At 36.6% G+C, this 26751-nt stretch overlaps 4 protein-coding genes across 6 annotated transcripts; 3 read left to right on the top strand and 1 right to left on the bottom strand.

The window, feature by feature from the left end:
- Window positions 1–1571: 1571 nt before the first annotated feature.
- Window positions 1572–4626, bottom strand: LOC306857755 (desumoylating isopeptidase 1-like). Its single transcript, XM_079397884.1, has 6 exons — window positions 4093–4626; window positions 3861–3882; window positions 3630–3699; window positions 3428–3537; window positions 3137–3259; window positions 1572–3037 (listed from the first exon to the last, which is right to left on the bottom strand). Exons 1-6 carry the CDS (start codon window positions 4178–4180, stop codon window positions 2947–2949), a joined length of 504 nt encoding a protein of 167 aa, XP_079254010.1. The 5' UTR covers window positions 4181–4626; the 3' UTR covers window positions 1572–2946.
- Window positions 4627–8356: 3730 nt separating this feature from the next.
- Window positions 8357–13357, top strand: LOC306857699 (X-ray repair cross-complementing protein 6-like). Of its 2 annotated transcripts, none has more exons than XM_079397763.1 (12): window positions 8357–8617; window positions 8743–8855; window positions 8963–9104; window positions 9183–9434; window positions 9509–9695; window positions 10686–10872; window positions 10983–11151; window positions 11284–11445; window positions 11578–11707; window positions 11796–11896; window positions 11981–12097; window positions 12957–13357. In XM_079397763.1, exons 1-12 carry the CDS (start codon window positions 8548–8550, stop codon window positions 13154–13156), a joined length of 1830 nt encoding a protein of 609 aa, XP_079253889.1. In that variant the 5' UTR covers window positions 8357–8547; the 3' UTR covers window positions 13157–13357. The 2 variants fall into 2 exon arrangements, with proteins under 2 accessions (XP_079253889.1, XP_079253890.1); XM_079397764.1 differs by having other exon boundaries at window positions 8358–8617; window positions 10983–11155; window positions 11288–11445; window positions 12957–13356.
- Window positions 13358–14488: 1131 nt separating this feature from the next.
- Window positions 14489–19559, top strand: LOC306857743 (josephin-1-like). Of its 2 annotated transcripts, none has more exons than XM_079397868.1 (5): window positions 14489–14643; window positions 15066–15757; window positions 15848–15976; window positions 17271–17465; window positions 17563–19559. In XM_079397868.1, the coding sequence occupies exons 2-5, from the start codon at window positions 15474–15476 to the stop codon at window positions 17660–17662; spliced, it is 708 nt and encodes a 235-aa protein (XP_079253994.1). In that variant the 5' UTR covers window positions 14489–14643; window positions 15066–15473; the 3' UTR covers window positions 17663–19559. The 2 variants fall into 2 exon arrangements, with proteins under 2 accessions (XP_079253994.1, XP_079253993.1); XM_079397867.1 differs by having other exon boundaries at window positions 17540–19057.
- A 340-nt stretch (window positions 19560–19899) lies between these two features.
- On the top strand, window positions 19900–23633 carry LOC306857748 (chromobox protein homolog 7-like). Its single transcript, XM_079397873.1, has 6 exons — window positions 19900–20175; window positions 20633–20676; window positions 20847–20912; window positions 21020–21086; window positions 21565–21862; window positions 23307–23633. The coding sequence occupies exons 1-6, from the start codon at window positions 20107–20109 to the stop codon at window positions 23504–23506; spliced, it is 744 nt and encodes a 247-aa protein (XP_079253999.1). The 5' UTR covers window positions 19900–20106; the 3' UTR covers window positions 23507–23633.
- The last annotated feature ends 3118 nt before the right edge of the window (window positions 23634–26751 follow it).

Here is a 26751-nt window from a genome sequence, read left to right as displayed (position 1 = left end):
TTCGAGGTCATTTATTACATTTAATAGCATTATATACTATTAGACAGGGTTATTATAGTTGGCTAAAACAAAAAGTACAAATAAACCATAGAAAAATTGTTAAAATGGATATTTAGCTTAAATATAATAAATTATATAGAAAAACAATCAGCTTGCCAAAGCAACATTTCTCATTTTAAGTTAGAATAACTACTAGGAACTAAAAAAGTAACAAAAAAACATTTTTAAATGAAAATATATAAAACATTTAAATTAAAATAGAATCTCAATAATACTAAAATAACACAACTACAGTTTTGTTTTGGTTTTTTACAATCATTTTTTCACCAATTCCAGGACCTTGATGTCATTTTTCAAAACCCTAGATACAAAACTCAAAACAGTCATCATTTGTAACTCGCAGATTGCGTTCATATCTTTAAAGAAGCCTTGCATTTGCAGAAGCATTGGTTCAAATAACTCATTTATTATGAAATATCATAGGAACATTACTTTAGATCACCCACACACAAGATGCCCATAATTTCACTGTGTAGTTGTTAGTACAATCATTAAATATAGTTGTTCAAAACACATGATGCAGCTTTCATTGTGGTTCTACACATTCATGCATCATTGTAATAGACTAGAGAGAAAAGTACAGAGACTGCAAACATTAAACAAAATTAGAAAATAAATCATCAACTCACAACAGGTTTTTCAAAATCTTTAGATAAGCAGAAATTAGATAAGAAAAAAAAGATAAGAAAAAACTATAAACCTAATGTCAACTGGAGTGTTCCTCACTGCACTTTTTTATCAACCCTGTCTTGTGGATTTGGCCACAGGTTCTCATCCACATCATGATGGATGTTTTTATTAGCTAAACATCTTAGAAACAATCTTCTGGCATGGCAAATACAGGCCTGAGATTGGTCTCCTCCTGTGATGTCGTTGCATGCATCATCTATGGCCTGGAGAAGAGTGACTTGTAAACCTTCCTCCTCCATGTGGAGAAAAATTCTTCAGTGGGGTTACAGTAAGGAAAGGGGAGTATGGAGTAAATACAAGCTGATAAACTGTGGCTGGGCCTGAAACCATGATTACACTCAGTGCCGTCGCTAGGAATTCTGGGCCCATTGCACTGATTTTGCTGTGGGGTCCCCTCAAAATCACATTCAGTGGGGGGTGGTCAGGCCCCCCAGCTAACATCGTTCTGGGCCGATCTCAACCACTCCATGTCATGGCCAGGTTAAACCCTGCCTCATCCAAAAATATGAATGGTTTTCATCAGCTTCCAGCTCTATCCCCCTCTAAAAAGACATTTACTGTAGGAAAAACAAATACTGATAACAATGATGCAGAATTTTTTGGGTTACATAGCATTTTGAGCAGTTGTATCAATTGATAGTTAGATCATTGTAATGTATTATATATTGTATCCAAGCATTTGGAAAACGTGTTAAATGTTTTTTGATCATTGTGAATTATGTCTAGAGTTTTGAAAAATGACATGAAGGTTCTGTTATTAGTGTAAAAATGATTGTAAAACCATGCAACTTGACAATCAAGAACAAAGCCACCCCATCTTTATACTTTAAGAATGTCTTTATTTGTTTAGAACTGAAATACAATGATGTTTAACAACACATGAATGAGGTTTATTTGAGGCAGCAAAGCTGTAAATAGTTTTTTTTTTTTTAAAAACAACAGTAGCACAGATAAATCAGGCAGCATAACCTGAACCTACTAAAAGAAATCTTACTGTGACATTACTACTGTGAATGTTTTTTATTTATAAAATCTCAAGTTACAAATTGTTCACATTTCATATTGTATATATAAACCGGTTACAAATCATACAAATGTCTCATTGATAATATGTTTGTTATGATTACATTGATCCTATATGGACTTTAGAGAGTTCAGATCATTTACCATCAAACCACTTAGCTATGAATTACATTCTGCTAGTCGAATAATTATTAATGGTCACCAAAGCCACATTCCTACTATATTGGAAGCAATTGGACAAGAGTCAAAAGACTTAAAATACAACAACTTTCCTATTGGATCCATTGCTGGTGACACCTGCACATTTTATAAAACATTCATTAGCTTCATCTATGGGACACTGTGCTTCTTGCGACGTCACTGATCCCCTTTAACCCTCTTCAATATATATTCATGGCACTCTAGGATTGATATAAATGTTGTTCTGAGTAAGGTTTAAATAACTTACAACAAAGAAAGAGTCAATAATCAGTACAAAGGAAGAGACTGATTAAGGAAAGAGTGACTGAGTTAAACATCTGAAAGCACAGTAAACAGTAAAGGTGCATGAATTGTCTAATTTACACATAAATAAGGGACTCTAAATGACTCCACAAATCAGTTTTAATCACTATAGCATACTTTTTAATAACTAGCAGCCTAATTCTCATCCTCTATTCCTCTTAAAGCATCTGAAGTAACAGATCGTGTTGAGAGGTAGAACAGAGACACCTACAGACTGTTGAGAGGTATCCTGATGCAATTTACTTTGGTACATTTAAATGATTAAAAAAGTTTTTTTAAATAGTAGTGCAAACAATTGCCTAGTATTTATAATACTACTTTGTAGTTTTATAAAATACATTTTACATTTCAAAAATCCACAGGGGTTATTATAGGTAACATTTTGTTGCCACTGGTAGTTTGTACTAGTGGAACTGTAAATCCTGTACTGGAAAGTCAACTATATAGACAAACTGGTCTATTTGTTTACACCGCAGATCACTGAAGAATGTTCAAGAGACTGAAAAACTCATCACTTGAGTTTGAAAAGGCACTGAGCACTGACCTGATTTTATATAAATGCTATTTATATAGACACAATGGGTGAGACTTAATAAACTACTATTATTATAGGTCTGATGCACAAGCTTCTTGACTGCTGTAATAATACATTTTTAGATGCAGCCAGATCTACCGCTGGCCATATCCATTCATGCCATTGTCCCCTGATGGAGTGATGGTGACTGAATCGAGAAAAGGACGGAGCGCTTGTCCAAAAGGTCTATGGAGAAGGAAAGTGTAATTCAATCCAGTTATTACTAATACTACCACTAGTGTCAACAACATCAACAAATTGAATAAGTTGTAAGGGCAAACTTACGTAGCGAGCACCTCAGATGGGAGCTCAGTGATGTATGAGGGAATCTTAGTTCCAGTTAAAAACTGTGCAACCTCAGAGCTAAAGGTGTTACAGTTGTGTTCAAAGAGGTGGTATTTTTCAGGTCTGTGGGGAAAAAAAGGAGGAAGTACAGGTTTGCATATGTAAATTGCCATTTTTGTAGTTAAAAATTATGAGATTTCTCAAAAACCAATGCCATACTTTGTCTTTGCATCCTAAACTAGGTAAATATGCAGTTTCCTGTTAAATGCAAAGAAAGAAAGATATACTAACCTGTAAGTAGACTCCCTGAGCGAAGACAGATATTCCTGAAAAAGGTCTCGGGGAACTTCTGTGTTTCCAAGGTCCACTGTGGAATCAGGCATACCTAGAATAGTACCACCCTGAAACATGACAACATTTCATAATTATGATGGGTTACAGACTAACATAGCCTTTTACTTCTCAGATATCTTGAGAAACAAATGCCTCTTACCGGAAAGCAGCTCATAATGCCTCCTCCTCCAAAGAAAAACTCTTCCCCATAAACCACTATAGAGGTGTGCCTTCATTAAGTAATCCAACAATAATACATTAAAATAAAGACCTGTTCAATTCAACTGTTTATCAAGTTCAAACTTCAAACAAATACAAAATAGAAGCATTTTCACTAGTGGCCTCAAGCTCCTCAGTATATTAAATTCTGCAGTATATTAAACATACTCACCATATTCCCTCGACTTGCTTTCCTGTCAATGTAGATACAGAATTGCAATCAGTGATTTCTTCACATACTTCCAAAGATCAATTTTTACCCAGAATGTATAAGATATCTTATTTCACTTTGACTTTATGAAAAACAAGCAAAAGCCATCTTAACATACTAAAACATATATTTCTATTGTAGAAGCATCACCACCTCCCCTGAACAACTTTAGCCGGATAGCTGCAGAACTCACCTAACATCATGGGACTCAGCTGACGGGCCAGTCCTTTTGACAGGTCATAAATGTACAACTTCACGTTGAAAGAACTTCCATCCGCCATCGCTACGGCTTTAGACAAACGTGTGTTTACAAACAAGCTAGCAAACTGAAACTTAGCTTGAGATTCTCGCTCTGATTGAACTCGAAAAAACAGACTTCGGTGTTTTGCTGACTCACATTTCCATTATCGCATTAAACATTCAAACAAGGAACGCATTCGTCGTCGTTTTAAATTATTTTAGGAAGATAATAAACCACGGGTTGTTGACAAATCCGACGCAGCGTTCACGTCCGCCTCGTCACACAGTGATATTTCTATACCGGTTATGACAAATGTGCTTAATCATCTGGGACCCGACCAATGGCAGAACAGATACATCTGTCAAACAGCTGTAATATCCTCCAAAACGCTAGATGGCGAATTTTATAAGAACAAACATGACTGTGTTCATGCCCACCACCAAGTGTGTCTCACTCTCATGTCATTAAAAGTGAAGCTGCGGGCGCTTTGATCGCCCCCTGGTGGCTGGCTGCAGTACAGGTGATAAACCCCGCCCTCTCCATGTAAACGAATGGGACTTGAGTCATAACAAAAAAATTAATTACACTTCCAATATGATTTTCCGAAAGATGACTTTGGTCATTTAAGGTAGTTGTTATCACGCTGATATATGTTCAATTGTTCGTTTTTGTGGTAAGTTTGATTTTAGCTAGTAATTTGATGCTATAAAAATGGGGCGTGTCGTTATGGTTGATTGGGTCTGCGGGAGTTTGGTTCCGCGGCTCCACCTCACGACTCCACTGCGCAGACTCGGGCTCCAAACGAATCTCTACTGTCAGGAATATTGTGTAACACAAAAATCCAGCAGTTTTTGTACAAACATACCTTGAGATAAATGGGGCCCTGGAGGAACACCTCTTCAGCCTCCTGCCAAGACAAGCCCTGCAGCTCGCAAAGGCCATGAATGATGGCCTGTACAAATAAACCATCTGGGAAAAAATACACAAGTCACACGCAAATTATTTAGACAACCCAACAGAGCTCATATTGTCAATTCTACGCAGATTACTTGATATTTTGATGAAAATAAACTCAAGGCCGCATTTTATTCCAAAGATCTTACTTGTAATTATTACAGAACTTATTTCTAATTATTACACTGTTATTGTGTTACTGTTATTGTCTGTGGTAGCACTTGAGATTTGTAAAGTACAATAAAAAGAATGTGCAATATTATTTTTCTTACACATACTACTACTACTAATAGTATATGTAGTAGTAATATTAGTATGAAATAATAATAATTAATACAGTAATACCTACATAGTACTAAAATATGTTACAAATAATAATTTTATTATATATTATACATTTTATTTTAACATTTTTACTTTAACGTTTTTTATTTTGTTAGAAAACATATGAAGTATCCCAGAATGGTACAATAACACAGAAAATAAGAGCAAGGTGTAAATATTATAAAATAATGCAATCTTTCGACACTAATTTTGATCAAATCAAATACTGACTAAGCTAGCAATAATAGGTTACACACCACGTGTTTGAAAATAACTGGGGAGAAAATAAAATCACGGCTTATTTTGTCGAACTATCTATCTAAACTATCATTAAATACTAAAATAGGCTATTCGTGTGTTGGTGTAATAAGATGTCACATTGATTTATGCCATAAAACCTGGCAATTTTCAGGAATTGCTTTAATAAAATTAATAACCTTACTCACGTGTCCGATGTTGCTACTTGCTAGCAGTTTTATAATGTTGGAAATTATTACTGTATACACCGCTACAAAACAAATGTTCTTTTATGGTGTTTGAACCTGTTAACTGTCACGGGCCCACCGGTGGGCCCACTTGCCATTACATGATTTAAACAGTAATATCTTAGTCTGAACCAAAAGCAATCTTGACAAACTATATATCGTTTGAAAGCTTAAAGACTCTAGTTTTCATACACTAAAGGATTATTAGGAACACCTGTTCAATTTCTCATTAATGCAATTATCTAATCAACCAATCACATGGCAGTTGCTTCAATGCATTTAGGGGTGTGGTCCTGGTCAAGACAATCTCCTGAACTCCAAACTGAATGTCAGAATGGGTGATTTAAGCAATTTTGAGCGTGGCATGGTTGTTGGTACCAGACGGGCCGGTCTGAGTATTTCACAATCTGCTCAGTTACTGGGATTTTCACGCACAACCATTTCTAGGGTTTACAAAGAATGGTGTGAAAAGGGAAAAACATCCAGTATGCGGCAGTCCTGTGGGCGAAAATGCCTTGTTGATGCTAGAGGTCAGAGGAGAATGGGCCGACTGATTCAAGCTGATAGAAGAGCAACTTTGACTGAAATAACCACTCGTTACAACCGAGGTATGCAGCAAAGTATTTGTGAAGCCACAACACGCACAACCTTGAGGCGTATGGGCTACAACAGCAGAAGACCCCACCGGGTACCACTCATCTCCACTACAAATAGAAAAAAAGAGGCTACAATTTGCACGAGCGCACCAAAATTGGACGGTTGAAGACTGGAAAAATGTTGCCTGGTCTGATGAGTCTCGATTTCTGTTGAGACATTCAGATGGTAGAGTCAGAATTTGGCGTAAACAGAATGAGAACATGGATCCATCATGCCTTGTTACCACTGTGCAGGCTGGTGGTGGTGGTGTAATGGTGTGGGGGATGTTTTCTTGGCACACTTTAGGCCCCTTAGTGCCAATTGGGCATCGTTTAAATGCCACGGCCTACCTGAGCATTGTTTCTGACCATGTGCATCCCTTTATGACCACCATGTACCCATCCTCTGATGGCTACTTCCAGCAGGATAATGCACCATGTCACAAAGCTCGAATCATTTCAAATTGGTTTCTTGAACATGACAATGAGTTCACTGTACTAAAATGGCCCCCACAGTCACCAGATCTCAACCCAATAGAGCATCTTTGGGATGTGGTGGAACAGGAGCTTCGTGCCCTGGATGTGCATCCCACAAATCTCCATCAACTGCAAGATGCTATCCTATCAATATGGGCCAACATTTCTAAAGAATGCTTTCAGCACCTTGTTGAATCAATGCCATGTAAAATTAAGGCAGTTCTGAAGGTGAAAGGGGGTCAAACACAGTATTAGTATGGTGTTCCTAATAATCCTTTAGGTGAGTGTATATGGTGACTGATTTTTTAAATATTTTACAGGACAACTGTAATTTGTTCATTTGTAAGAAGAGTACTCATCAGTCAGAGAGAGAGAGTTCTGACCTTTACTTTGAAATAGTGATACATATATAAAATCATGAAAAATCATGAAAAATCTCCATTCATGTTCATGTCAAGTGTTCAAAAGATAAAATTAATTATATTTTTTGAGAAAAAAAGGTCTAAAAGTGTTTCGAATATAAAGACAAAACAATAGGTTCACAATTTTTGATGCAGCGTGAACTATATCGTACGTCCAGGGTTCTTGTTGCAGGTCTTTTATGTGTTTTTTAGAGGATGAATTGAAATCAAATACTGCCATACCACCCTTAATACTTCTGAATGTGATGTCTACGTCATAAATACTGAGAAAAGTATGGAAAAAACATGTTTCAGATCACTCAAACCATATATAGAAATGGAGCCGCCCTTATATGGTTACTAATGGGGTTTGATGGTTATCTAGTGGAAAAGCTTGGTACTACGCCCAAACAAAATTTCACTGAAAGCTCATTTTTTGAGATATCAACCTCAAGTTTGTAACACAACTTCTTCAGAATTTTGGTTTTGATTTTCTAGCAGTTTCAGAGTAAAACATGTTATGTAAAATATATATTTTACATGAAATATAAATATAAATTTTTTTACGTTTTATATTTTCATAATCTTAAACTTCCATAACGTTTTTGTAATAAAATTTGTATAACTTTTTTCACCTCTACGATAATCTGCTAAGTGTCTTCTTTAAAAAGAGACCAACCTTAAGTATCTGCTCTAAACCATTCAAAATTTATAACAATTTAAGTTGGAAATGTCATTTTCAGGCCTATACTCAAAAAGTGGAACCGACAGTTAACAGTGTTTATTATAGTATTTCGAATAGCTTTTACTTTTTTCCCCATCGGTCAAATCATAAACTTTTGTTTACTTCCTTGTGCATGGATTAACCAATCACTGCGTCCTTGTCTCGCCATTGGTTCTTGCCAGTCAATACTCGTCTCTGATACGCTATTGGAGCTGTCACACAAATTGTGGCGCACTGACTGGATGCGTGCATGCGCGTTTGTAAAGGCAAGGGATACAAAGTTCTATTGCTGAAAAGAAAAAGTGCCTGCCTGCCTGGCTAATCTTAAATGTAAGAAAATTTGCTTTGTTTTCCCCAACTTTAATTGAAAGCAACCCTGAAACGGTTCTTAGAGAAAGCGAAGAGTAATGGCGGAGTGGAGAGAGTACTATCAAAACGAAGACGATGAGGTTGAGGAGGACGAAGAGGATTCTGGAGGTTAGCATAGCTGACTGCATTAATTGTCCTCTGTGATATAAGTTGCACTCCATTCAACTTAAGTTACTTATATGAAAGTAAGGTGTGATTAAATAAGAAAATCTTAATTACTTTTAAATTATTAGGTGATTACAAAATCAGTGGCCGCGACAGTCTGGTGTTTTTGATTGATGCATCCAAAGAGATGTTCATCAAGGGTGAGGAGGGAGAGCCATCAAATTTTGACATGACTATGCAGGTGAGTCAAACTTTACCATATTATTCATTCATTAGGTTTTATTTTCACCAAATATAGTGTTTTTCTCCATTTCATGACTAATAGACGTTATTCTCTGTTGCATCTAGTGTGTACGTAGTGTGTACACTAGTAAGATCATAAGCAGTGACAAAGACCTGGTCGCTTTGGTGTTCTATGGGACTGAGCAGAGCAAGAATCCAAGAAATTCCTTCAAGCATGTCTACGTCTACCACGACTTGGATTCACCTGGTGGGTAACTAAGTCTTTGTGCTTTTCAGATTGCTTGTATGATGTTGAATTTATCTCGCGTACTGATTCCCTTTTCAGGATCTCAACGTGTACTGGATATTGATAAACTGTTGGGTGAGAAAGGAGCTCTATTCGTTAAAAACACCTTGGGCAGTGGGGAAACGTCCCTCGGAGAAGCTCTGTGGTGCTGCTCCAACCTTTACAGTGACATCAAATTGCGACTGTCACACAAGCGCCTGATGATCTTCACTTGCAGGGATGACCCTCACGGAAGAGACGGTGCTAAAGACAGACAGGCTCGTACAAAGGCTGCTGACCTTAAAGAGACAGGTAGGCTGAATAGAAGGGGAAAATGACAGTCTTACTGATGGACAGTTTATAACCTATGTTCTGTTGTTCCTCAGGTGTGGTCATAGACTTGATGCACCTTACAAAGCCAGGAGGTTTTGATGTTTCCCTGTTCTTCTGTGACATTGTAAGCCCTCCGGAAGATGAAAGCGAGCTTGGCCTTCAGATTGAGCCCTGCAGGAAACTCGAGGATTTGCAGAAGAGGGTCAGAGCTAAAGAGTTAAAGAAAAGATCTCAAAGCCGGTAAATGCACTGCTCGTGTCAAATCATTCACTAGATTGCTTGTCCTATGTAATGTCAAGGGGATGCTGGATGTATACAGCAGGTAATATTTTTCTGTAGTGTTTGTAATTGGATTTTAATTCAATATGCTTTAAGAAAATGACAAGCATGTTGATGATAATTTTTCAAGTCCCTATGGTCATCAGTTTTTATTCTTTCCTATTGTGATGTAAATCCAAACAAGAAAAAATATAATGCGGGATTTGTCCATCAAAAATTGATACAAAATTTCTCAGATGATACAGAATGACATCTACTAATACTTTATTTTTATCTAATACTGTGAACTATACAGTACAGGGAACCTCTTATTTTGTGCCTAACTATAATATAAGAGTTTAAAATTAAAAACCGAAACCAAACCTTTACATTTAACTTCTAGTTATTTTCAGATATAATAATCACAGTTAAAAATGTACATCCTTATATACAACGCACATAAAGTAGTTTTCCTAATAACTTGTCTTTAGGACAGGTATATAATTAATAGTAAATAAGCTCCTCTCTAGTTTTTTTCTTATATCTAACTAACCAACTAGGAACACTTTAGAAAGTTCCTGAGGTAAATGCAATGTTAAGTAACATTGTTCATAAGCTATTTATCGATGTCTTTCTCTGGTTGAAACACTGATTGAGACATTTTCTACACATAAGTTGCACGTTTTACACGTTTTTCCATCCCTTTTGATTTACAGGATATAATCGGCCCTGATTGTCAGCTGTTTTTAAACAATAGGTCATCTGGTGCAGATTCTTTTATCGGCTGATACATCGGTGCTTCCTAATTAAAAATAGATTTTTTTTTAACATTGGGTTTTGCAATATTTATGCAAAGTTTCACTTTACTTGACTGTATGTAAAAATTGCAAATTTGCAATATATAATTTCTGGATCAAAATAGTTCCAGAATGCAGTTCTTAGATTTATATATACTTTTTCATTGTGTTCAAGGTTAACATTCTCTCTCGGAGACGGTGTCAATCTGGCAGTCGGCGTGTATGTGTTGGCCAGGACTGCCATCAAACCTTCTGCTGTCAAGCTTCACAGAGATACTAACGAGCCAGTGCGCACTAAAACCCGTTACTTCCATGCCCATAATGGGGGAATACTTTTGCCAAATGATATGAAGAGGGCACAAGTAATCAGAATCAATACTATCACAAAGCTATACTGTAATTTGCTCATTGTGTCCCTTTTATCTAAACGTTACCATATTTTCTTATTCAAAATGTATTACTTTCCATGAAGGTTTATGGGAAGAAACAGATTGTGATGGAAAAGGATGAGGTGGATGAGATTAAGAAGTTTGATGACCCAGGTTTGATTCTGATGGGGTTTAAGCCCATGGACCGTCTCAAACTGCACCATCATATACGGCCCTCGCTCTTCATATACCCTGAGGAAGAGCAGATATCAGGCAGGTCTTCATTTGCTGATGTCTTGAGCCTAAGCACCTCTTTCAGTTCAATCCAATTGTTTTATTAACTGATTTTTGTCTCATTTTGGAAAGCTGATGTGCAGTTCTTTATTTGCCTTTTGTTTACCCTAGGAAGCTCCTGTATGTTTACAGCTCTGCTTTTGAAGTGCAGTGAAAAAAATGTATTTGCATTGTGCAGATACATCCCTCGTCGTAACACTCCACCTCGGTTTGTGGCACTAGTTCCCCAGAGAGAAGAACTGGATCAGAGTCAAACCCAGGCAACACCTCCAGGTAACTGGAATCAAGACTGAACAATTTTCATTGACACTGATCATGTTACTTGCAGCTGTATGGCTAATTAATTTTATATATATACATATATATCCAATAGTAATATTTAAATTGTGGGATCCTATATTTTAGGCTTCCATGTGATATTTCTTCCCTTTGCTGATGACATACGCACTGTGGATGCTCACGTGGGTCCCAGAGCCTCTGATGAGCAGGTGGACAAGATGAAAGAGATTGTGCACAAGCTCCGCTTTAAATACAAGTGTGTGGTTTTCTACAAGTTGTGCCCAGTGCATTCTTCAGTCATGGAGTTGTAGTTAATTTGTACTGTAAATTGTATGTTTTTATAGAAGTGATGCATTTGAAAACCCAGTGCTACAGCAGCACTACAGGAACCTGGAGGCTTTGGCTCTGAATTTGCTTGAACCCGAGCCCATTGAGGATTTTACAAGTATTTCTTGAGATCTGAAATGTTTTTAATGCATAATTCTATTTTTAATTTGATTACTGTCTCACACTCTATGTGTTCCCTCAGTGCCCAAGGTACAAATGATGGATGCTCATCTTGGTCCACTGGCTCAAGAGTTCAAAGATTTAGTCTATCCTCCAGATTATAACCCAGAAGGGAAGCCTGCGGCTAAACGCAAAACTGGTGAGTTTTCAAATGGTCTTGCATTAATGTAAAGCATGAGTCAGGGATGTAATTTTCTGTATTTAAGCTGATTAAAAACATGAATGAAATAAAACGCTGCATTTTCAAATACATTTATTTCTTGTATGGATAGTTTCCGACAGCACTGCTCAAGCTAGCGACACCATCAAACCGCTCTGTGCAGAACACCCTTAGAATCTCAGCCAGGGTCCACAATTAACAAATCAGTGTTTGCAAGCAAATGACATGGTGATAGTTGCCAGCTGGCCACTGCGTGTTTCAAAATGAAGTGTGGCACTGTGTTCATTTACACGCGAGTAGCCCATGATCCAGTGATTTAGTGTCTCTGAGAGGCTCCACATGAATTCCATTACTGCAAGTGCTAGGCCGCTTATAATGTGCATTTGAAAATGCAGCATGTGCCAATGTGTATTCCCAAATTTGTATTGACAATCATTTATAAGTCTGTCAATAAAAAAGAAGCTCTAGAGTCTCTGTACTGTAATTTTACTGGTGTGTAAAATAAAAAATTCTCATGAAATATCAAATACTCATATCATGATACTCACTTATTTTACAGTACAATATTATTATTGCAGCAGTAATGTATTTATTTGATTTATTTTAATTATAAAATGAATAATATTAATTATGCCGGCATATTGAATGGAATTTAATTTGTCCTTTTAACTTTCCTTAATGAATAATAATACTATGGGATACTGAAAAGACATAGCAGCATGGTTCAGTATGCTTTGTAAATTACTTCTAACTTCTATAGATTGGCTGTCCTGTTTTAGTTACTGTGCAAAGTTGATCAAGTCATCTTGACTTGAGTTTTCTCTTTATTTTTGCCCAGCTGAATCTGGTGGTGGTGCTGAAAAGAAGCCAAAAGTTGAAATGTCAGAGGATGAGTTGAAAAACCATGTGGCAAAGGGCTCCTTGGGAAAACTGACAGTGCCTGTGCTAAAAGATGCATGCAAGCAGTTTGGAATACGTACAACAGGAACCAAGAAACAGGAGCTTATAGATGCCCTGGCCATGCACCTCTCCAAATAAAAGTTCTTAAGGCCTTGATTGGGTGGGGTGGGTGGGGGGAGTGTATTGATTACATACTTGTTCATAGAATAAATACAGAAAGATTTGTATTTCTGCTCATATAAATGACTTTCCTGTCTAACAGCAAAATTCTGTTCAGCATTGTGATTGTTGTCATAATAGATGTAATAAAAGCTTGAATTTTGTCATTTTGACAGTAGCATTTAATGTCCTTATTTCACCTCATTTGCTTGCTATTCTTGTTCAAGCCTCACCAGCATTGGCAGGATTTAATACATGACAGTAAATCAGGAAATTTAATCAAACAACTTGATCTTGAAACACTTTGGTTTAACTTGAATTAATATGGAAACTTACATATTGTCCATTGATAATTTGGTCATGTAGATTACAGAATTTATGCAACACCTATCCTAAATATAATTCAACAAGTCGTGGCCTAATGGTTAGAGAGTCGGACTCGTAATCCAAAGGTTGTGGGTTCGAGTCTCGGGCCGGCAGGGATTGTAGGTGGGGGGAGTGAATGTCCAGCGCTCTCTCCACCCTCAATACCACGACTGAGGTGCCCTTGAGCAAGGCACCGAACCCCCAACTGCTCCCCGGGCGCCGCAGCATAAATGGCTGCCCACTGCTCCGGGTGTGTGTTCACAGTGTGTGTGTGTTCACTGCTGTGTGTGTGCACATTGGATGGGTTAAATGCAGAGCACGAATTCCGAGTATGGGTCACCATACTTGGCTGAATGTCACTTCACTTCAAATCCATGTTTAGTAAACATTTGGGTTGAGCAACTAGTTTGTTTAAGACTCTCACAGCAACTTCAAATCTATTTGAAATCCATCCCACTGATTTTAATTACAAGTGTAGAAATAGTTCAAAACAGAAATAGTAGAAAACAGATTCCATCTCCAGCAAGAGAAAATATCTGATACTCATTTTGTTATCCAATATACAGTTTACTAGTTTGTGGGTTTCCATAACACCTGGAATGAAGTCATCAGGCATTGTCATTTGCATTCTCATTAGCAAGAAATGAAAACAAACAGAAGGATGACTACCACAGATGTTTGAAATTACAGCAGATCTAAATGTCTGGATTTTATTTTCTGCTAAACCAATAAAGCAGAGCTAGAGTGCTGTTATTACAGCCCAGAACAGAGTAGACCCTACACAAACCGAAAAAAATTATCAGGGGGATTTGGGGGGATTAAAGTCTCCAAAAAGAAGTAGGAAGTCTCTTATTAATTTCCTGATGTGGGGCATGTGGGCGACCGAGACGTGTTTGACAGTCCCATGGGATGCAACCTGCTCGTGACGCAAGCCAACGGAAAGCCAATGACGTTTTGCGCATGCTCACGTTGAGCCAGAGAGAGCTGCAAGGAAAAAGTACAAGAGACAAAGGAATAAACAACTCAAGGAGTGGACGCGAAAAAGCCAAGTTAGAGGAACGAAAGCAGCCCAGCCCGTAACTTATCGTATACCGACAGAGGTAAGTGCTAGGAAGGAGCACACTGACACTTTGAAAGGTGTTATTTTGTCCGTTGCTATCAAACGAGTAGCACGTAGCCAGAGTGTCAAATTGGTCTGAACGCAGTAAAGCCCAAACAAAAATACGGCATGCCTTAAGTTATCTTACTAAACTTATGTACGAAGTGTTAAATGTCGTTTCTGTCCGTGAATAAGTCATAAACACCCATCCAGTCAGCTGGCAGGAAGTTTTGTACAGCCATTCCCAATGCAGTCATCCTGGGCACAACTGCACAATAACCTTATATGTGTCTAAAGGGTTCGTGTTTAGACTTGCCACTCGGTTAAACGCTAATTGATGTTCAGGGTTGGAGCATTTGCTGTTTTGTTTTAATTATCAGATTTATGATCACTCTCTTGTTGTGTTTGTTTTCGACTCTAAAGCCAAGGTTATCTCTGCTGTTCTCACGGTGGTCTACTATGGCAGTTGCCAGGGTCCTGCACTGCTGACCCATTTAGTCCCAGCCAGCTGTACAAGTCATGCTGTAAGTCTTTTCCACCCTGATGTCGGCCAAAATGGAAAGAACTGCTCTGCCCTAGTGGTTACTATGGTGCTTGGCAAGTCTTTGTGCAAAAACAACATGAAGAGCACAGAAAGAGGACACAATCGAATCTGCTTCTGAGAAGACCCCTCGGTTTCCACTTGTTTTATTTTTTTATTCTTTTCACTGATTCACTGCAAGGTGCGCTGGCTCACCTTTCACTCCAGTAGCTACCTCCCCTCCCCTTGCCACTCATCCCAAGCAGCTGAGAGGTTGCTGTGGAGATGATAGTGGTGACATAGCAGCAGGAATGGGGAGTACTCCATGTTCTGGTAAGGGGAGGGGGGTCGGGGGGTTTCAGGAGCTGGGCTGTATGCCATGGAAGGTCAGCAAGCAGAAAGGAGAAGCCGTTGGTGGACGCGGGTCCGAGCTGGAGGATAGGCCGAATGCTGGAACGCCCCCCACCTCGTCACAACCTCCTTCCATTTATCACGAAAAGCAGCATCGGGAGCTGTGCGCTCTGCATGCCCTAAACAATGTCTTCCAGGACGGAGCGGCCTTCAGCCGTGATGCACTTCAGGACATCTACCAGAGGTCAGTGCTAAGATTATGTGGTGTTGTTACTGAGGTGATCTAATTTTGGATTGTTTTTGGGCACACTTCTGCTTCCTCTTTCTTTTTCAGGCTCTCCCCTAGCACTTTGGTAACGCCCCACAAGAAAAACATGCTGGGAAATGGCAACTATGATGTGAATGTCATCATGGCTGCATTGCAGACACGTGGGTTTGAGGCTGTTTGGTGGGACAAGAGAAGGTATTTTATCATGCTTTTGTAGTTTTAAAGCCTTCAGAAATATAGTACAAAACATGTGGCAAAATCTCTTTTTGAATTCATGTTTGTTTCATATGGTTTTAAAAAATGTACATATCTTAAATTCAGCATGAAACAGAAATTACATAAGTTTTCTTTTATGCTGTTAAGTGTAGCCAAGTAAAACTGTAAACTGAATGGAGGGATTTGATTTTGTCCACTGGAAATGAATTGGATCGTTTGATCCTTTTCGTTTACAAATTGCTGCAGTTTCATGTGAGTGACAGGTCACTGGATGGGATGGATTATTGTCCCGTCCTCACATCTCAGAGATGAGATGGCTTTGTGAGAGAGTTTTTGTTTTTGATTGAACATTACAGGGGCACATGAATTAAAAAAAAAAAAAAAACATGGAGGCATCATTTATAATGAACACAGCAATATAAAAATAGAATTGTAAATTGAGTTTATAGTGACTTTAATCACTTTTCCAAACATGTTTACAAATATTTTTCAAGATTAGTGTTTTAAATATCTTGAAGCATTAATTATAAATATTTCATTTTTGGTCACCGCACATGATATTTTATGGCCTGCCTTGTGATAGAAGGTCAAGTTATTTGATATTTTAAGAAACTTATTGACCTTTACACACAGTCATCAGGGTCTGCCAGGTTCCTCTTTATGATATAATTTCCTGTTTTATGCACCACATGACTTGTCTTAGGCAAACAGAAAGTTTTAAGATGTTAAAGCAGTGAAGCTCTTCTGTTAAAGAAAGAATAAAATTATTCCTTTTTAGCACCAAGACTGTGGTATCCATTTTATGAACAAAATATAGGAAAATACAGGGATGGTCCACCCTAAAATGCATTTGCATACAGGTCATTCCAAACCTCTACGCATTTCTTTCATCTGCAGAACACAAAAGAAAATATTTGTAACATTTTGGTAAGCAAAGAGTTTGGTTCCCATTTACTTTCATTGTATAGACAAGAAATACAATAAAAGTCAATGGGAACTGTTTGGTTACCAGCATTCTGCAAAATATCATCTTTTATGTTCCACAGAAGAAAGTCATACAAGTTTGGTCAGTGTCAGTAAATGAAGGAATTTACATTTTTAGGTGGACTATCCTTTTTTTAAAATTATAATTTTCAGAAAAGTGTATTTTCAGTGTATTTGAGCATTGTATGAATTACATTCATCTTTTTTATTGTTGCTTTTTTTTTATTTAATAAATGAATACAGATGTGACATTTATTTTTTGTATTGTTTTCCTATACTCATGCTATAGAGATGTGGGCAGTATTGCACTGCCGAACGTCACTGGATTCATCTTGAATGTGCCATCCAATCTGCGCTGGGGACCATTGCGACTGCCCCTCAAGCGCCAACACTGGATTGGAGTTCGAGAAGTGGAAGGAGTCTACTATAACTTGGACTCCAAACTGCGCAGTCCTCATGCTATCGGAACAGCTGATGAACTGAGGTAAGTGCGAAATGCTAAAGGGAAAACTAGCAGTCGGTTTCAATGCCAAGCTCTTTTATTTTTTTTTCCTCTAGCTATCATTCTGATTGTTTCACAGGAAGTTTTTGCGTCACCAGCTTCGAGGGAAGAACTGTGAACTTCTATTGGTTGTGCCAGAGGAGGTGGAAGTCCACCAGACGTGGAGGTCTGATAACTGATGTATGTTTTGGATCGTTTTTTGTTGTGTTGTTTTGTTTTGTTTCGGAGGTTTCTCAAATTCATGCTCAGGAGGGAAATGTGAGGTTCAATCAGGGACCCATTTAAAGAGCAAATGGACTTGCACTCAACTAGTCATGAAAGCACACTGCTCAGACTTGTTTACACACGCGCACACACACACACACACACACACACACACACACCGCTGGACTCTTGCCATGGAGACTGAAGCAGCAAAGTACACACACAGGGATATCACAAGACAAAACACTACACAGAGAATTTTGTTTGGTATTTGGGATTCTGATGCATTTTTTATAAATTGATTATTTCTTTTACTTTGTACTGTTTTCTGACTTGAAAGTGAGGGGTTATGGAATTATTAGTGATGTGTTCTCCTTGTGCATCACCTGTCATCCTCACCACTTCTCTCTTTCCATGTGATTTCCCATGCATCCATGTGATCGTCTGAACTGTCCGCCACACATTACAGGTCACTGAAAAAAGTATTTGTTTGACCAACTGGATTTTAACACAGGGGTGCCTATGTACTTGTTTAGTGCATGTACTTGAAGATTTAGAGAAGGAACACCAGTAGCCCCTGCTTAACCGTTTCTTACATATTTAATGGCATAGTGACAGATGAGATGTTTCCTGTGTATCACAGTACAGCATGGCACCACAGTAATTGGATGTTTTGTGTTAGTTTCCTATAACATATGTTACCAAAACGGTCACTTGTTAATCTCTTACCTTAAATGGTTGTTCTGGACACCCTTTTCTTGTTAAACAGTTAAGGTTAGATTTGTTGAATTCTAGACTACATGTAGGAAAATAAAACGGTTGAGTGTTGGTAAAAACAGTGCTGCCAAAAACTGTTGTTAATTTAAACGGTTAAATGTACTTTTTAAATGGCAAATGCTGAAATAAGAGTTAGAAAGGTTGAGGTCTCTGAAATTTAGCAAAGTTTATTCATCTTTGATTGATATTGGATTAACATGGCCTTAAACTGTTTACAGAGGGAGCAGATTTACACAAAGGGAAGTCTAATAATGCATCTCAGGTTATTTTCAGATCTAACTTGATTAAATTTCACTTGTTAAACACTATCTTCAACATATTATGGAAAACACTTCAGATAGATTATAGACACTCGAATCAGAAACTACAATTTAAAAGGAACATTCCACATGTCCATACACAGGGTGCTTTGTAATACTGTAGAGATGAGTAGATTCCTTTGCCATGACAATCTAAATCCCCACAACCCATTTTTCAGGGGGACGGGAACAACATGTGCTCATGCCATTGTTTTCCATTTAAATAAAATGCTTATGATGGCACTTTATGTATGATGTAAAATGTGCTGTGACATTAAAAATGTCTTTGTATGTATACAGTGTGGCGCTGCTTTTCTATGTTCATGTCATTCACACCAGAGGTTTTCATTATCCTAGATGCTACGGACCACCAAATGTGATCGTCTGTGCGAAGGAACCCCATCCTAAATTAAAGAGCAGATATGTATTTGTGTGTATACTGTGAAAAAATATTATGAATGTGTAAAAATATTATTTGGGAAATATTTAGCTGCTTTTATGTTATGTTACTAGTTACATTAATCATCTTATTTATTTATTTGTTACAGCTTTTTACACTTTTTCTCTAAACTTAGAAAACTCCCTTACCTTTTTTTTTAAGTAATATTTTTGTAATCTATAATAACTTCATTAAATTTTCCACAGAAATGTCAAGCAGCACAACCGTTTTCAACTTCGATTAAGAAATGTTTCTTGAGCACCAAATTAGCATATTAGAATGATTTCTAAAGGATCATGTGACACTAAAGAATGCTGAAAATTCAGCTTTGTCATCACAGAAATAAATGGCATTTTTAAAAAATACTGAAATAGAAAAGTTATTTGAGACTGTGTTCATATTTCACACTATCCTTTTTTAGTCTAAAAAATTAGCCATTGCGGTCATAAAATCTTTGTGTGAGAGATTTGAGATCCATAGATAGGCTACTGTTGTAATGCTGCAAGCAAGAAAACTCATTTATTTGTTCTTTTGTTTAATATTTTGGATTGCAAAAATCAAATCTGAAAGGTAAGCAACATAAACCACATAAATCCTGATTGAAAGAAAACTAATGTGGTGGCTGCTAGTTGATAATCCGATCAGTCAATCCTCAGTGTGGCGCACGGGGGCGCGCTGCACGCTGCAGATGTGTCGCAGATTTAAAAAGTCACTGTACTCATCTAGTACAAGGAAACGGAGCAGTGCTAAGCATACGATACTGAATTGTAAACAAGGCAGCGGAAGAGCGGGAACGCGTGCAGCCGTGCATGGGATTTGCAACTAATAGTTACTTACAAATTAATAGTTAGCACAAAGATACATTGACAGCTACTTCATTATTTTTAGGGGCACAACTTAACTGATGGAACTGTCGGCAATCGGTGAGCAAGTGTTCGCTGTGGAATCAATCACAAAGAAAAGAGTTAGAAAGGTAAGTGACATGCGCGTGTAGCTGACAGTGCAATCCTGCTGCACACATACATGTTACAGCGGCGAGGACATAACAACAGCGTGGAAGTGTGTTTGTAGTCTAATAACTTCGATGATGACGCATGTCGCGCAGAACGCTTTTGGAAGAGGGTGGCGATCTTATTCGTAGTCATGGAGACTACGCAGTTTTATTTTCCGGTGGGATCTAATAACTAACGTAAAGTTTGGCATTAAGATACAGCAGCTAAGGTTTATTTTTTGTATCTTAAAACGGCATTTAAGGTTATTGTTGCGAGCGGACGTGGCTCTCAGTTACAAAATAGAGCATGCGGTTAGTTTAAAATAACGCTCGTTAAATGACCGTTACTTTTGGTCTCATATGAAAAAAAAATATTGCTGAAAATTTAAATGCAGTATTGGTTTATATCTATATTTTTCTTTTTGTTCTAATGTTTAAGGGTCATGTCGAATATTTATTAAAGTGGAAGGGGTGGCCTCCCAAGTAAGTATTATTATTATTATTAATAATGAAAATTGAAGAATAAGCTTACTTTCAATTTCTTAATCCTTTTATTTCCTGGTAACGTTAGTTTCACAATTATTACTCTAGCCGCCACGATGTTGTGTTTATTTGTTTGCACGTCATGTCAATGTGTTTTAATGACTTTAAAGGTACAGCACATGGGAGCCAGAGGAGCACATTCTAGACCCTCGACTGGTTTTAGCGTTTGAGGAAAAGTGAGCAGTTATAAAAATGAAACTTTCTTTTTCATTCTTTCACTTTCAGTCACTGGTACATGAAATCATCCACTCTGTATTTTCTCATTATTTGTAATTGCAAACAGAGAACAGAGAGAAAGGTCAGTGAGGTGGCGTAAAAGAGGCCCAAAACCGAAAAGACTCTTCATGCAGGTAATGACCGCTACAGCATCTTAATTACTGTGATTCTTTCCCTGCTAAATTGTCATTCAAATATTGTCCATCCACTTATTTTAGTATTATTTATATACTATTATAGTTTTCATTAATATTTTGAATTAACCTTTATTTTTTCATTTTAATTTTAGTTAAATGTTTCGTAATTTTGTTGTTTGTCAAAAATGTACTTTTGCCATTTTTTATTAGTTTTTGTATTTTTAATGTATTACTATTTAGGTCTAATTTATTTTCATTTCATTTTAATTTTAATTTTAGTACAGTTGTAGTTTTTATTTCCAGTTAAACTAAATGAAAATGAGAATTTTGCCTTGACTTCTTAGTGAAATAAGTTTTCTGTCTAATATTTGTTTTATTTCAGCTTCATTTAAATTAACTAAATATATATATATATATTTTAGTTATTAATAATAATCCGTTGACCGTTGTCTATCCACACATTGCTCTCTTGAAGAGAAACATTTACGCAATGGATCTACGCAGCGCACACAAAGATACAGAGAAGTCTTCAGCGCATCTGCCGCTCTCGCTTGACCCAAGGTTCCAGTCCACAGGGGCTTGTATATATCGACAATTAACCCACTACAAGAAAAAGAAAAAAGCATCCAGAGAGACTTCTGAGGAAGAATGGGATAGAAGAGAAGATGATGATGATGATGATGATGAGGGGGTTATGGAGGAGGAGGAGGAGGAGGAGGAAGAAGAGGACACAAGACAAGGAGGAACTCAAACGGGCAGCAACACTTTAAACAGTAAGTATGCTAGTTGGTCAGAGGGCAGATATAGTTGTCACTTTGACCTAAATTGATATCAAGACTGCAGTGTTCTTTGTCAGCCTTATTGAGGAAAAAAAACTCTCTTGACACTAAATCACAACACAAAGTTAACAGCTCTATTTGAACAGAGCCATGATTTTTGTTGTTGTTGTAGGCGAAACCCTACTTTAAAAACTTTTTTTTTTTAAAGTTATTAGCATTATATATGCAATATGTTAGTCTATGGTTAAAAAAAATAAATAAAGTTTTAAATTCTGTAAGTAATTTAATCATAATGGGGTTTATATATATATATATATATTCTTATTTGTAAGTCGCTTTGGACAAAAGCGTCTGCTAAATGACATAAGTAAGTAAGTATATATATATGTACACTACTGGAAGTGTGTGTATACATATATAAATTTTACATTTTTGAAAGAAGTCTCTTATGCTCAGTAAGGCTGAATTTATTTGATCAGGAATACAGTAAATTTTGAAATTTGAATACAATTTTTATTACAAATAACTGTTTTGTTTTTAATATATTTAATATTTCTATAATAATTCTAATGTAGTAATGTTAATATTTTAAAATGTTTTTTTTATTCCTGTGATGGCAAACTGAATTTTAAGACATCAATACTTTTGAGCAATTTTAAATTAAAATAGATAATTATTTTAAATCATAATAACATTTTACTATATTACTGTTTTTACTGTATTTCTGATCAAGTAAATGTAGCCTTGGTGAACATAATAGACTTCTTTAAAAATATATATATATGTATATTATTATATTGTGTATTGCATTGTATTTTCCATACTTCTGCATTATTCTTCTCTTTTTTTAGTACAATTACTAATTTGGGACACAACTACAGTAGTATAAAATTATTTGTGTTTTTAAAACTGAACTTTGTGCACCTATTATGGATTTTTGAAAACTACCTTTCATACAGTGTATAACACAGCTCTAAGTGAATGAAAACATCCTGCAAAGTTTTAAATCTGAAAGTGCACCGTGTATAGAGTTATTGTCTCAAACGAAAGAGTTGACTCTGAATCGTTGAAACGAGTCGTTTTTAAAACAAATCCCAAGCTGTTTCATGGTGACCGCAGATTAGCGTCACGCAAAGGAGGGGTTTGGAAAAATGAATCTTTGAACGAATCCTTTGGGAGTCGTGGAGCAAATAAGGTAAAAATAAATGCATATTATAAGAAAATGAAAGTATTTTTTGACCTTGCTTGCATGTCAACCTGTTGTTGGGGACTCCCAAAACCAAAATATGAACCTTTCATAACCCATAATAGGGGCACTTTAAGTGTCTAAAAGCATCTAAAACAGTACCCTATACACAATACTTGTTCATAGTCAAGATTCTTTCATGTCTATAACACAATGAAGGTGTAAATATATACAAAATGTACTCTGTCTCAGAGCGTGTCAGGAGAGGTCGCTGGAGTCCAACCACTGGATCAGAGGCAATGACTTTATCTCCTTTACCTGAAGACTGGAGTCCAGTTATGGGCCCAGAGGAGGTCATTGTGACAGATATCACCATCAACTCACTGACTGTGACTTTTAGAGAGGCCTTGGTAGCAAGGGGGTTCTTCAGGAGCTGGGAGATGGAGATCTGACATTACAGAGACTGAGGATGGTCAAAGCGAGAAGGAAAGAGAATTGGTACATCCTTTTTTGCATTGTTGATTATGTGCTTGTACAACTTCCGCCAGTGTTTCAGACTACATTTATTTGCACTATTAGTTGCAATTGAGTTAAAACCTTCCAAAATGTTATTTCAGTGAATACAATCAATCAAAGTAATAGTAACAGGTCATGCCATTTAATGGCAATAACTGATAGTATGATGAGATTTTGAACTTGTATTGACCGTGAAAAAAATCAAGCCAGTTCTCTGATACTGGTTTTGACAGTGTTTTGCAGTGAAGTTTATAGATTCAACTAACTGGGATAAACTTTATTCAGTCTGGTCATGTATTTGCATGAAATACATAATGGTAGTTCAGAGTAGCACAATGAAGTATTCCTAAAAGCCAAGCTGTCATATATATGTCTATACATATTCACAATACATATATATATATATATATATATATATATGTACTGCTCCGGGTGTGTGTTCACTGCTGTGTGTGTGCACGTTGGATGGGTTAAATGCAGAGCACGAATTCCGAGTATGGGTCACCATGCTTGGCAGTATGTCACTTCACTTCACTTCACTTCACTATATATATATATATATATACTTGGTGAACATATTCTAATCTTGACCTTCAATTTAAATTACATACCGCACACAGTAAATTAGAATTAGTGGCCTCTTGACTCAAAATATGTGAAATACAACTTTGGAAAAATAGCATTTCAACACTTAGCGTGCCGTCCTTGACAGTTCATAAACAAAATATTATAGTGTGAAATGAAACATTCTGTACTCCTTGCACAATTATGTTCCAACTTTTGAGTTTAATTATGTGTATGGAATAAAGCTCCATTTTATGTTTTTTTCAACACTATCGCCTGCTAGTATCTCATCTATTTGCAGTGTTTGTGCAATTTTTTTTTGTCCTGCCAAGTTTGACTTTCACCATCTTGTACAGTACTCTACGACGTTACATTTAACTTGACTGCTGTTTATTTTCTGTGTTATTTTAGTCCAAGATGAAAACTAAGACCTGAAGACAAAAAAAATTCTATATTGAGGTGAATGTATATTTAGCCTCTAGGAACATCCATCTCTGGGGGCTCAACTGTTTAATATTTGACTTCATGTGACCTGTATATATTTGATTGACTATATCTGTGCCAAATGTCTGTGGTTGCTTTTGCTATTCAAGAGTATTTGCACTTTAAAATGGAAAACTTGGTCTTATGATGCCATTAATAAAACCTTGGTGTAACTCTATCATTATCCATTACTTTTTTATATTTAATCAGCATTGCATAGCACTGTGTGGATTAATTTTTGTTTCAAACCACCTTAGGCTGACATTGTTCCAGCTCCACATCTACAATGCAGGAAGTACACCACACTAGAAGCCAATTAATTTTGAATGGTACAAACATATTTTAATGTACAATTAAATAATCGAGGGAAGAAATCTGACCACCATAATAGCTTTAAAAAAAAAAGAACAGACAACCAACCAAACAAACAGTAAAACTACTGATATCAGAGCAACAGTTTTTGCTCCTCTCAGCAAGCACCAAAGTGTTATCAAGAGAACAGTGGTCAAAACTAGGAACCATAAAACTGTATGGTTGGTTTTCCAGTCTGTTTTAGGAAAGAAAAAAAAAAAAAAAAAATTTACAGATCAAAGCAAATTGCCATGGTTTGTACAGTGAATCATAATCTATATACCTCTATATGCACTCATAAGACATTTCCTTAAAATGCCATGATATTTCTCATTCCCAAAGTGGGACATATATGTTATGACAGCAGTGTCATGTTGCATCAATACATCTTTGAAAAAGTGTAATTTAATATCAACTCTTGAATTAGCATCAAGATTTTTATTCTCAAAAATAAAATTAAATATATCTATATATAAACAAATATTGTTCTCATCATTTATAAAATAAGTCTAAAGCCATATTGCCTCCATTTATATTAATCTAGCACCCCTTTAACCAAGGAAAACAATTAATTTATAGGTTATTGTCACATCAAAAACACCATCTGCTTTTTAAAGCTCTCTTCCCCACTGTATTTGTGCACAGGATGGAGATAATGACAGTCAGTGTTGGTTTATTACACTCTAATGAAATCCTTGTAATGAAGTACACATACAAAGGCGCATTGGTGCTTGTCTGACTTACACTCCATTTATGTATAAAAATCTCTCAGGTTAAGTCTAAGCTGCCCATATTTCTTCAACTCAAATGATCTTAAATCAAGAGGAAATATATGTCCATTTATCTCCATTCACATATATATATATATTTTTTTTTTTTCAAAGACAACTCATTTTCAGTCATTTATTTTCAGTTTTTGTTTATACATTATGGAGATCACTTAAATCCCAAAGTTCAGAACACTAGAGATGTGTGTGAAGAGTCAGAACAATTCCTTGCTGGGGAGACATGAGAGGAAAGAGGTCTTGGAATCAGAGATGTAGTTCCAGATGATTATTTGCAAAATCCAAAATCCCGCATCAACATTTAGTCTCAGTAGAGTTCCCTGCACTGTCCTAAACACACCTGTAGTGTCACCAGGTTCCAGTACCGAGAAGGGCATAGTGAAAACATTCATGGGACAGGGGTGTATAAGGGTGGGAAAACTGCGACATGCATTGGACAAATATTTCCCATGCAACAAGCCATCAGAAAACACATACTCGTTTCCCAAACACTACCAAAACTTAATTTAAGCCCCATCCACCCCTCAAAAAAAGGTAGAGAAATAAAATTTAAAAAAAAAGGAAAAATAAAGTAGCATAAGAATATAAATTCGTCCTTTTATAGTCAGGTTCTATCAATAACAAAAATATACTCTTCAAAAATTGTAGGTTCAAACAGCATATGCCATACACTGTCCAAAACAAAAGAACAAGAAAATATCTATTAGCCAACCAAAAGAGCCGAGTAATAAATAACAGTTATTACCAATGCCATCTTTTTCCTAATCATTACACTGGCGAGAATAAATCTAATACTCTCCAAAACTGATGACATTCTTGACTGTTTCGAGGAAAAAGAAAACAAAATAGTCCATTTTGTTTACGCATTTTGCTTTTTAATTTCATGCCACTTTTAAAATCTTAAAAAATATCTATAAAAAAGGCAGACTTCTTAACCCCAAAAATATTTTTGGTCATATACCAAGAGGAAATATTTCCCATTCCTTAACCCAAAACCC

Source organism: Barbus barbus, assembly GCF_936440315.1.
Source record: "Barbus barbus genome assembly, chromosome: 38".
Taxonomy (NCBI): domain Eukaryota; kingdom Metazoa; phylum Chordata; class Actinopteri; order Cypriniformes; family Cyprinidae; genus Barbus; species Barbus barbus.
This window is presented reverse-complemented; position numbering and strand designations above follow the sequence as displayed.